Genomic DNA, 12,011 nt, shown 5'->3' with positions numbered 1-12,011 from the left:
TCCAAGGCACGGACAGTTCATTATTTATGAAAATAAATCAGATTCCGACAGAAATTCGCCCAGTGAGCTCCAGGTGGAGACAGACCTCTCCGCCTCCGCAGAGCAGCTGACGGTAAATGCACCGGCTGTGAGTGAAACGTTCCCGTCCCCGGGCCCCTCGGCGGTGGGCCCTCGCTCCAGGACCTCGCATGTCGGTGACGGAGCTGGGAGGATGGTCCTTCATAGGTGCCAGCGTGTGTCCTCCGCCCAGCGCCAGCCGACCAGCACCCACCCAGAGCCTCTTGGAGGAGGGCGTCTCCAGAAAACCCACTTTTGATTTTATCACATCCTCAGGTGTGCGTTAAGTAAGCAAATCCAAAGAAACTAACGCGAACCACACCAGAGCAAAAAGCGAGAGAGGAGGAGTTAGAGAATGCGGAGCGATGGCGGCAGAGAAAGGCCACAGCTCCCCACGGGGTCTGACTGAGCGTGTCTCAGCCTCACCTGGCCCGGCACGCCCACCGCTCAGAGGCCCAGGCCCGGGGGCGGCGTTCAGGACAAGAACTAAAGGAGGCAGCGCCGCTCAGCATCAGCCTGAGCCGGGTTTGGACGTCCCTCAGAGGAAACAAAAGACAAATGCCCGCTTTGCCTTAGTTCAGTGAAGAATACATTCATTGTCTGGTTCACTTTGATTGCTCGATGGGCAAACACAGGTCAAATCCTGTTTCCGTGTGTGAACATCCAAACCCAAGTCTTCATTGTTATGTGTTCACTGGAGACCCGGTGTTCACTGGAGACCCGGTGCAGGAATTTGTGCAGGAGAAGGCCTTCCTTCCCCTCTGCCGGCACCCCTCGCAGCCCCGGCTTCTCCAGGAAGGTCGTCGGTCTAATTAGCATATTATGCTTTTATTATTATACACTTATTTTAAAAATATTTCTATTAGTTTTTAAAGAAATAGGGAGAGGGGGAGAGAGAAACACGGAAATGGGAGACACACATTCATCGGTTGTCTCCTGTATAAGCCGGAACCTGGGCCAGCAACCAGGTACATGCCCTGGACTGGGAATCGAACTGGACCCTCGGTCCTCGGGCTGATGCTCTATTCTGCCGGAGCTGAAAACTCCTTTTCAGAGATGAGAGGGGCCACTGGGGGGAGCAGGGGCCGAGCCTGCAAGATCTCAGGGAGCCCCTGGCTTCTGATTCCCGGGGCTCCGACGGACAAGACAAAGCACACAGCAGAGGACTGCCCAGCACAGACACGCATGCTCTCCATCACCTGTGCTGAGACAGGTCAACAGAGCCAGACATGAACGGGGCGTCTCTAACCCACTGGCTCCCCTGCAGGCCCCCTCTCCCGCTCCCCCCAGGCTGCCCGCCAGCAGGAGTACCGAGCCCGAGAGCGCCTCGGAAGGAAGGCTGTAGAGATGGGAGTGGCTGTAAGTATTGGGGGGCGGGGGGAGGAACTCGGGGTGCGCAGAGCAGACTCAGCCCTCTCGGCGTTACTGTCAGGGGCCGGCCCTGGGGTGTCAGCCGGTGATGCTCTCTGCTCTGTGTGGGCCTGAGCATGTTCCCGGCGAGGCCTTCTGAGAAGAGCTTTAGGGAATGGTCCTCGGTGTACGCCTGCGTCTGTGGACGAGGCTGAGGGCTTCGCTGAGATACGTCGCCAGTTACACAGTGGGGGCGGGGGGGTCTCCTTCTGCAGGGCTCCCCTCGCCCAGAGCCAACCTGACCCTACAGGAATGAGACGCAGTGGGCGGCAGACCCCACTCGGGCCCCTCCTCCACCCCCTGCTCCCTGGGGGGGCCTGTAGCTCTGCTTCCTCCGCTCTTCCCACCGGCAGAAGACACCCCCACCCCCTGCTGATCGGTGGAGCAATCACACTCCACTCCGAGGAACTAGGATTTCGACCGAAGTCACCAGATCAGAAACGAGAGAAGTCAGACAGCAGCCAGTGCCATGAGTGCATTTATTCTGTATAAAGTTCATGGCCACAGCCTCCAGTGACCTTTTCTTTTTCTTCCTTTCTTTCCTGGTTAAAAACTCAGTCTATTAACACTGGTGTCATGGAGATTTCTCTTTAGAAAATGAGGTATTTGGTTTACTGTCCCCAACGGTCAAGGTTTGGGCAAACTGCAACAACGGTCAGGGAGTGACAGAAGGAAGGGAGTGCAGTGAGCCTGGGCGGAGTCCGGGCGGGGCGCCCTGAGTCTTCGTGGTCGCCCACCTCGTGCTCTCCTGAGGGCACACCTTCCACGCAGGCCCCAGTGAGGAAGGCGGCGTGGGACAGGAGGCGGGCGGGGACCAAGATGGCTCTTACTGTGCCTCCCCGCAGGAGCCACGCGGCTGCCGCCCGGTTTCGGGTTTTCCCGGCAGGATGTGCAGAGCCGCGGTGGTGACCAGCGCTCCGGGCGGACACCTGGCGCGGACAGTGTCACATGAAGAACTGGGCCAGCAGGTTGGCCAGGCCCAGGACGATGAGGAGGACGTGGAAGGCCAGCGTGGGCCACGTCAGGCGGTCCTCGTGGCGGAGGGAGAGGATGTGGATGAGGGACGGGTAGACGAACACGAAGGCCAGGCCGCAGGCCGCTCCCGAGAACCTGGAACGAAGCGCCCGGGGTGAGAGCCGCACCACTCGCCTTTTCTGATTTACCAGGAAGGTGACTACGGCACAACCCGCCCTCCTCATCCGCTGAGCAGGCCTCCGGATCCACCTGCTGCTGACACAGCACTGGAGGCCAGTCATTGGACTAGCCAAGTTACTATAAACCATCACTTCCTGTGCGTCTTTACGGCAACTGCTCGACAAAGGGTTTTACTCGTCCCTCCAATCCAGGGATTTCCTCGGGAACATCTGGAGACTGGCTCTCTCGCTTTGATCTTTTATAAACTAACTAGAGGCCTGGTGCACGAAATTAGTGCATGGAGGGGGCGTCCCTCAGCCCAGCCTGCACCCTCTCACAGTCCAGGAGCCCTCGGGGGGTGTCCGACTGCCCTGGAGGCAGGAGAAGCTCCCGCCACCACTGCTGCACTCGCCAGCCGTGAGCCCGGCTTCTGGCTGAGCAGCACTCCTCCTGTGGGAGCACACTGACCCCCAGGGGCAGCTCCTGCACTGTGTCTGCCCCTGGTGGTCAGTGCGCATCATAGCGACCGGATGATCAGCTGTATGGTTGATTTGCATATTAGCCTTTTATGATACAGGACTAGGATTCTGCATGTGTGAAGGGCTGCATCTCCTGAGGATGAGAGGATGAGCATGCGCAGCATTCAGCACCGATATCAAAGGTCCTAACAAAACGTCACACACGAGCCTGCAGGCCACACTGCCTCCCGGTTCGCTCGGAACCGGTCCGCGTGTCCAACGGGCATCGGGCTGCTCGCCACTCTCTGAGGGAAGGGCCTTCGGCAGGGACTCAGCCCTGCGTTCTGTAGGTTCAGGGACACATCATTCTGAGCCCCGTGTCCGTGAGAACCGAGGCACCATGTTCCCAACCCACTCGATGTCCCCAAACGTCACAGTGTCTCTGGGAAAGAATATTAAGGAAAGCTCCCTTAGGACCTGAGCTCTTCCTTCCTGACAGCTGACATTGGACTATATTCTTCTTTTTTACTAAATTATTGGGGTGACACTGGTCAGCATGAGCACATCAGTGTCAGGCTGGGCTTCCATGTTACAGGTCTGTGTACCGCACAGTGGCCACACCCCACAGCCAGAACTCCCCGTCATCTCCTATCAGGCCTTTCCCCCGGGGCCGTGCTCCTGAGCAGAAAGTGAGGGCACAGCCGTGATACGTGAGAGACCTCCCAGGTGCCCAAGACATGCTATGTACTACACGCCACTTCCACGGGTGAGACGACAGGACACAGGAGACAATGAGAGAGAGAGCAGGTGCTGCCGCTCAGGCCCGGGGCTTCCAGTTAGAAAGGAGCAGAACGGAGGGCGAGACGTAAGCGACAGCAGACAACGTGCACATTACAGTTTTAAGCCCTGAAATCTCCCACAATTGAAGGAGACCGCAGCCACACGGACAGCACCCCTGCAGAGAGCACCCCGCAGGGGCGAGGCCCCCAGCAGAGAACACCCTGCAGGGACGAGGCCCCCAGCAGAGAGCACCCCGGCAGAGGGCACCCCGGCAGAGGGCACCCCGACAGAGGGCACCCCGACAGAGGGCACCCTGCAGAGAGCACCCGACAGAGAGCACCCCGCAGAGAGCACCCCGCAGAAAGCACCCCGCAGAGAGCACCCGGCAGAGAGCACCCCGTAGAGAGCACCCCGCAGAGAGCACCCGGCAGAGAGCACCCCGCAGAGAGCACCCGGCAGAGCACCCGACAGAGGGCACCCGGCAGAGGGCACCCGGCAGAGAGCACCCCGCAGAGAGCACCCCGCAGGGGCGAGGCCCCCAGCAGAGAGCACCCCGCAGAGAGCACCCCGTAGAGAGCACCCCGCAGAGAGCACCCGGCAGAGAGCACCCCGCAGAGAGCACCCGGCAGAGCACCCGACAGAGGGCACCCTGCAGAGAGCACCCGACAGAGAGCACCCCGCAGAGAGCACCCCGCAGAGAGCACCCGGCAGAGAGCACCCCGCAGAGAGCACCCGGCAGAGAGCACCCCGTAGAGAGCACCCCGCAGAGAGCACCCGGCAGAGAGCACCCCGCAGAGAGCACCCGGCAGAGCACCCGACAGAGGGCACCCTGCAGAGAGCACCCGACAGAGAGCACCCCGCAGAGAGCACCCCGCAGAGAGCACCCGGCAGAGAGCACCCGGCAGAGAGCACCCCGCAGAAAGCACCCGGCAGAGAGCACCCGGCAGAGAGCACCCCGCAGAGAGCACCCCGCAGAGAGCACCCCGCAGAGAGCACCCGGCAGAGAGCACCCGGCAGAGAGCACCCCACAGAGAGCACCCCGCAGAGAGCACCCGGCAGAGCACCCGGCAGAGGGCACCCCGCAGAGAGCACCCGGCAGAGGGCACCCCGCAGAGGTGAGGCCCCCAGCAGAGAGCACCCCGCAGAGAGCACCCCGCAGAGAGCACCCTGCAGAGAGCACCCCGCAGAGGGCACCCCGCAGAGGGCACCCCGCAGAGAGCACCCCGACAGAGGGCACCCCGCAGAGAGCACCCCACAGAGAGCACCCCGACAGAGGGCACCCTGCAGAGAGCACCCGACAGAGAGCACCCCGCAGAGAGCACCCCGCAGGGGCGAGGCCCCCAGCAGAGAGCACCCCGGCAGAGGGCACCCCGACAGAGGGCACCCCGCAGAGAGCACCCCGACAGAGGGCACCCCGACAGAGAGCACCCCGGCAGAGAGCACCCCGGCAGAGGGCACCCCGACAGAGGGCACCCCGCAGAGAGCACCCCGCAGAGAGCACCCCGCAGAAAGCACCCCGCAGAGAGCACCCGACAGAGAGCACCCCGCAGAGAGCACCCCGCAGAGAGCACCCCGCAGAGAGCACCCGGCAGAGAGCACCCCACAGAGAGCACCCCGCAGAGAGCACCCCGCAGAGAGCACCCGGCAGAGCACCCGGCAGAGGGCACCCCGCAGAGAGCACCCCGCAGAGAGCACCCGGCAGAGCACCCGGCAGAGAGCACCCGACAGAGAGCACCCCGCAGAGAGCACCCCGCAGAGAGCACCCCGCAGAGAGCACCCCGCAGAGAGCACCCCGGCAGAGGGCACCCGGCAGAGGGCACCCCGCAGAGGCGAGGCCCCCAGCAGAGAGCACCCCGCAGAGAGCACCCCGCAGAGAGCACCCCGCAGAGAGCACCCCGCAGAGGGCACCCGGCAGAGGGCACCCCGGCAGAGGGCACCCCGCAGAGAGCACCCAGCAGAGCACCCGACAGAGGGCACCCCGCAGAAAGCACCCCGCAGAGAGCACCCCACAGGGGCGAGGCCCCCAGCAGAGGGCACCCCGGCAGAGGGCACCCGGCAGAGGGCACCCCGCAGAGAGCACCCCGCAGAGAGCACCCCGCAGAGAGCACCCCGCAGAGGGCACCCCGCAGAGGGCACCCCGCAGAGAGCACCCTGCAGAGAGCACCCGGCAGAGGGCACCCCGCAGAGAGCACCCGGCAGAGCACCCGACAGAGGGCACCCGGCAGAGGGCACCCGGCAGAGAGCACCCCGCAGAGAGCACCCCGCAGAGAGCACCCCGCAGAGGGCACCCGGCAGAGGGCACCCCGCAGAGAGCACCCCGCAGAGAGCACCCCGCAGAGAGCACCCCGCAGAGGGCACCCCGGCAGAGGGCACCCCGGCAGAGGGCACCCCGCAGAGAGCACCCGGCAGAGCACCCGACAGAGGGCACCCCGCAGAAAGCACCCGGCAGAGAGCACCCCGGCAGAGGGCACCCCGACAGAGGGCACCCCGCAGAGAGCACCCCGCAGAGAGCACCCCGCAGAGAGCACCCCGCAGAGAGCACCCCGCAGAGGGCACCCCGGCAGAGGGCACCCCGCAGAGGGCACCCCGCAGAGAGCACCCCACAGGGGCGAGGCCCCCAGCAGAGGGCACCCCGGCAGAGGGCACCCGGCAGAGGGCACCCCGACAGAGGGCACCCCGCAGAGAGCACCCCGCAGAGAGCACCCCGCAGAGGGCACCCCGCAGAGGGCACCCGGCAGAGGGCACCCCGCAGGGGCGCGGCCCAGCAGTACCTGATGATGCCGCCGATGTTGGGGTACAGACAGGCCATGCTCACGCCGGCGCCCACAATGACCAGGTTCAGGACCAGCACGTGGAAGACGCTGTGGAGGGAGAGAAGTAAAAATAAAACAGGCACGTTATACCACGGACGTGAGAACACAGTTCTACCAGCACGTCTACAGTCAGCACGTCTCACACAGGCCAAGGACGCCCGCGGAGGCAGAGGTGGCCCGCGGGGCCCGCCCTCTGTGCGCGTGGAGGAGTGCACGGTGAGTGTCCCAGGCCGTCTCCACCACTGCCCCGCTCAGTCACCTCCAGACAAAAGCTCTACCATCGGAGGCCAGGACAACTGCAGTGCCCTGGGTCTGCCATCAGTCACCGAGAACGCGTCAGCCGTGCGCGGAGGGCGGAGGGCGGCGCCGGGCAGACGCGGTGTGCGCTGGCGGTGGCAGAAACGCCCTGTGAGCACAGGGGCATTCCAGACCTTCCCGAGAAGGAAGCCCATTCCGCGGGCCCACAGGCCGGCCAGGGCAGCAGGCAGGCCCAGCGCGTTCACTGGCCGTCTCCGCCGGCACACCGCGGCCTGACCCGCTTCCCGACCCCTCCCGACGGCACCGCCAGCACCGGCTGCCACACCGTGCTGCCGGCCTGGGGACCCGGCCTCCTGCTTTACGGTTTGTCACCAACACACTCCAGATGGACTGCCTCAGACCATGGTGTGCCGGTTACTGTACACATGACCTTTGGTCAGGTTTTACCCGGATGTTTTCTTCGTTTAGGATAATGCTTTCCCAGTAAGACAGGGCCAGCCTCGGGACTGTCTGGGGGCTGTGATGAGACTGAGCAAGAGAGCAGGGAGCCGGGCCCACGGTGTCCGGGAGCCTGGGAGAGGCGCGAGCCATGCGATGCCACTGCGGCTCGCAGCTCCTCGCCGGCGAGACGGCCACGCAGGAAAGACCCTGCCTGACGCTGCCTTGCCTTCGGCGGCCAGCTGCCACGCAAAAAGGCACACGCGAGGAAAGGCACACGCCTGTCAGGGACTAAGTGGACACCAATCGCCATCACGCGAAGGAGGCCCGGCCCAGGACCTCTGCCCCCAGCTGCCCGGGCGTGCGTGTGTGCATCGGCGGCAGCAGCCGAGTCGGGTCCCGGTCCCGGCACAGCCGCAGTGACCTGTCCCCAGACATCTCCCCGGTGCTGCGGCCGGCGGCCCCCGCCCTCGTGCCCGCTGGTCGGGAGCCCTCCTCACCTGGGGTACGGGTCCCCGAACACATGGCCCAGCAGCTGGACCCGGGCCAGGTAGCCCAGCAGCGGGTACACGGTCACCATCTGGAACAGCAGGAATATGCGCGCCACGAAGGACAGCACGTCGCTGCTGGGGAAGTTGTCCAAGAAGTTCTGGTCCGAGCGAGTGAGTGAGAGAGAGTCGTGTGAGAGCCGGGTCTGGGCCCGTCTGCGAGGTGGTGCCTGCGCCCTGTGGGCGCCCTGTGATCGCCCTGTGGGCGCCCTGTGATCGCCCTGTGAGTGCCCTGTGGGCGCCCTGTGATCGCCCTGTGAGTGCCCTGTGGGCGCCCTGTGGGTGCCCTGTGATCGCCCTGTGGGGCCCTGTGATCGCCCTGTGGGGCCCTGTGATCGCCCTGTGATCGCCCTGTGGGGCCCTGTGATCGCCCTGTGGGGCCCTGTGAGTGCCCTGTGGGGGCCCTGTGATCGCCCTGTGGGGCCCTGTGAGTGCCCTGTGATCGCCCTGTGATCGCCCTGTGGGGCCCTGTGAGTGCCCTGTGATCGCCCTGTGGGTGCCCTGTGATCGCCCTGTGGGCGCCGTGTGAGTGCCCTGTGATCGCCCTGTGGGCGTCCTGTGATCGCCCTGTGATCGCCCTGTGGGCGCTCTGTGATCGCCCTGTGGGTGCCCTGTGATCGCCCTGTGGGACCCTGTGATCGCCCTGTGGGTGCCCTGTGATCGCCCTGTGGGTGCCCTGTGATCGCCCTGTGGGTGCCCTGTGATCGCCCTGTGGGTGCCCTGTGATCGCCCTGTGGGACCCTGTGATCGCCCTGTGGCGCCCTGTGATCGCCCTGTGATCGCCCTGTGGGTGCCCTGTGATCGCCCTGTGGGGCCCTGTGAGTGCCCTGTGATCGCCCTGTGGGGCCCTGTGAGTGCCCTGTGATCGCCCTGTGAGTGCCCTGTGGGTGCCCTGTGATCGCCCTGTGGGCGCCGTGTGAGTGCCCTGTGATCGCCCTGTGGGTGCCCTGTGGGCGTCCTGTGGGTGCCCTGTGATCGCCCTGTGGGACCCTGTGATCGCCCTGTGATCGCCCTGTGGGTGCCCTGTGATCGCCCTGTGGGTGCCCTGTGATCGCCCTGTGGGTGCCCTGTGATCGCCCTGTGGGGCCCTGTGATCGCCCTGTGGGTGCCCTGTGATCGCCCTGTGGGTGCCCTGTGATCGCCCTGTGGGTGCCCTGTGATCGCCCTGTGGGTGCCCTGTGATCGCCCTGTGATCGCCCTGTGGGTGCCCTGTGATCGCCCTGTGATCGCCCTGTGGGTGCCCTGTGATCGCCCTGTGGGTGCCCTGTGGGTGCCCTGTGATCGCCCTGTGGGTGCCCTGTGATCGCCCTGTGATCGCCCTGTGGGTGCCCTGTGATCGCCCTGTGGGTGCCCTGTGATCGCCCTGTGGGGCCCTGTGATCGCCCTGTGGGGCCCTGTGAGTGCCCTGTGATCGCCCTGTGGGTGCCCTGTGATCGCCTTGTGGGCGCCGTGTGAGTGCCCTGTGATCGCCCTGTGGGCGTCCTGTGATCGCCCTGTGATCGCCCTGTGAGTGCCCTGTGGGTGCCCTGTGATCGCCTTGTGGGCGCCGTGTGAGTGCCCTGTGATCGCCCTGTGAGTGCCCTGTGGGTGCCCTGTGATCGCCCTGTGATCGCCCTGTGAGTGCCCTGTGGGTGCCCTGTGATCGCCCTGTGGGCGCCGTGTGAGTGCCCTGTGATCGCCCTGTGGGTGCCCTGTGGGCGTCCTGTGGGCGCCCTGTGATTGCCCTGTGGGCGCTCTGTGATCGCCCTGTGGGTGCCCTGTGATCGCCCTGTGGGACCCTGTGATCGCCCTGTGATCGCCCTGTGGGTGCCCTGTGATCGCCCTGTGGGTGCCCTGTGATCGCCCTGTGGGTGCCCTGTGATCGCCCTGTGGGGCCCTGTGATCGCCCTGTGGGTGCCCTGTGATCGCCCTGTGGGTGCCCTGTGATCGCCCTGTGGGTGCCCTGTGATCGCCCTGTGGGTGCCCTGTGATCGCCCTGTGGGTGCCCTGTGATCGCCCTGTGGGACCCTGTGATCGCCCTGTGGCGCCCTGTGATCGCCCTGTGATCGCCCTGTGGGTGCCCTGTGATCGCCCTGTGGGTGCCCTGTGATCGCCCTGTGGGTGCCCTGTGATCGCCCTGTGGGCGCCCTGTGATCGCCCTGTGGGCGCCCTGTGGGTGCCCTGTGATCGCCCTGTGATCGCCCTGTGGGCGCCGGCCCACGAGGGGGGGAGGGCCCTGCCACGGACTGCGCTCCCGTTCCCCTCAGGGAGCCAGCCCGGGACGGAGTGTTCAGGAACGTGTACAGAAACACGCCATCGACATGTCTGTCCTACTTCATGACAGCACCAGGCTGGCCCGGCCGGTGGCTCAGTGGCTGAGTGTTGACCTAGGAACCAGGTCACGGTCCCATTCCTGGTCAGGGCACAGGCCCAGGTTGTGGGCTCGATCCCCAGTGGGGGGCGTGCAGGAGGCAGCCCGTCCATGATTCTCTCTCAGCATTGATGTTTTTCTCCCTCCCTCTCCCTTCCTCTCTGACATCAATAAAAATATATTTAAAAAGTATCAGCTGGCAGCTGATGTGGCATCAGAACGACAAAGAAAGCCTTGTCCTTGCTCCGGAGGAGCCGGTCCGAGGGCCCCGCCTGACCATCGAGTGGATTTAATGGCAACTGAGCCGAGGCGGTGCCGCCCCGAGGCACACTGCCTTCCCGCCAGGGGCGCAGGGAGGGGGCAGGCCTGTCCCAGGGTCCCTGCATCCACAGCCCATCACCGGGAGAACAGGACTCTATCCGCTTCCTCTCACGGCTCTTGTCCGTGTCAGCGTGGCATCTCAGAGGAGCAGCCAATCCCCTCCCCCTCAACAAAACACCACGGACACCGCTGCTCCCGGTGAAGGGCCTTATGGGCTGTTGGTCAGGGAGTCTGCAGCAAACGCCTGGCAGCCAAGTTCACACCACAGCAGCCACTCAACCTGTTTCTCTTACCGAGAAGAGATGCCATCAGCACAACCATGCTGAAGCCACCTTTACCACTCACCTGTGGCTCTCACACCCATGACACTCACACCTGTGACACTCACACCCTTGACACTCACACCTGTGGCTCCTCACCTGTGGCCCTCACACCCGTGACACTCACACTTGTGGCTCTCACACCCATGACATTCACACCACACCTCCCACTGCACCCAGCAGGGAAATGCTGGCCTGGCGGGGGCTCAGTGGTTAGTGTCGCTCACACTCCGAAGGGCTGGTGTCTGGTCCCACAGAGGTCCAGGCTCACCTGCTCGATGCAGTCCTTGGACAGCGGGGGCGAGGGGAAGGCGGCGAAGACCAGCACTCCGATGTACAGGTAGGTGAGCGTCACCAGCAGGTAGGCGATGGACAGGTCCCGCACCTGCGGGGAGGACGGCAGCTACACGCGCGCTGCCGCGGAGTGCGTCCCACAGGACAAAGCAGCCTGGCACACACGGGGTCTACTTTGGCTGTGTGTGAGTGTGTGTACATGTGTGTGCGTGTGCATGCGTACACCTCCCATCTGCTCACAGAAAGGAAGGGAAACAATTCACAAGCCGGACAGTTAGTCTGCCGTGTGGCGCTCCAGGGGGGTGCACACGGAGCTGCCGATGGGCAGGGGTAGGAAGCTAACCTAAGTGGTGGTTTAAGATGGTAGGAATTCTGGCTTAAGTTCAAATAGCAAATAGTTTACCAAGTGAGTAAGTTTTAACTGAAATAACAAAGCTAAGGGACTACCACTCTCAGGAAGGCCCGAGAATGAACATCTCCCTTCAGTAAGGAGCTCCCAGCGCCAGAGCCTGTGCAGCCCAGACCCGGGACGGAATGGAAGACGTTATGAGGAGGGGAAGCTGCGGAGGAGCAGGCAGCGGGCAGGCACCACAGACAAGCCTCAGTGACGTGAGAGCAGGACGTTAGCGGCAGCCGTTGCACAGCCGTGCCTGCCATGCCGGCGGCCAGCGGAGGCGGGCGCCGTGCACAGCGGGCCGTGGCCCTCCACAGCCTCCGCCCCCCACGGCCGGCCGGACCTCAGCACCTCAGAGCGGGACAGGCCTGTTCACTCTTCATCTTAAACACCAACGGCCGTGAGCGCTGAGGAAACTAAGCACACGGGATCAGGG

General features: G+C 64.4%; 1 protein-coding gene across 5 annotated transcripts in view; it reads right to left on the bottom strand.

Annotated features, from left to right (window-relative positions):
- Positions 1-1,934: 1,934 nt before the first annotated feature.
- SLC38A9 (solute carrier family 38 member 9) overlaps positions 1,935-12,011 on the bottom strand; it is a 36,155-nt gene continuing 26,078 nt past the window's right edge. For 2 of the 5 annotated variants that reach the window (XM_036410538.2, XM_045571553.1), the window contains 4 exons: positions 11,159-11,272; positions 7,849-7,997; positions 6,611-6,700; positions 2,292-2,577 (listed from right to left, as the gene is read on the bottom strand). In XM_036410538.2, coding sequence (XP_036266431.1) covers positions 2,412-2,577; positions 6,611-6,700; positions 7,849-7,997; positions 11,159-11,272 — 519 coding nt within the window. In that variant the 3' untranslated portion in view covers positions 2,292-2,411. Of the gene's footprint in view, positions 2,578-6,610; positions 6,701-7,848; positions 7,998-11,158; positions 11,273-12,011 lie in introns of all 5 variants that reach the window. The other 3 variants (XM_045571551.1, XM_045571552.1, XM_036410539.2) reach the window with 2 other exon arrangements.

This window comes from Pipistrellus kuhlii, unplaced genomic scaffold (assembly GCF_014108245.1).
Source record: "Pipistrellus kuhlii isolate mPipKuh1 unplaced genomic scaffold, mPipKuh1.p scaffold_m20_p_4, whole genome shotgun sequence".
Classification (NCBI taxonomy): domain Eukaryota; kingdom Metazoa; phylum Chordata; class Mammalia; order Chiroptera; family Vespertilionidae; genus Pipistrellus; species Pipistrellus kuhlii.
The sequence above is the reverse complement of the archived record's forward strand: the minus strand, read 5'-3'. Positions and strand labels throughout refer to the sequence as shown.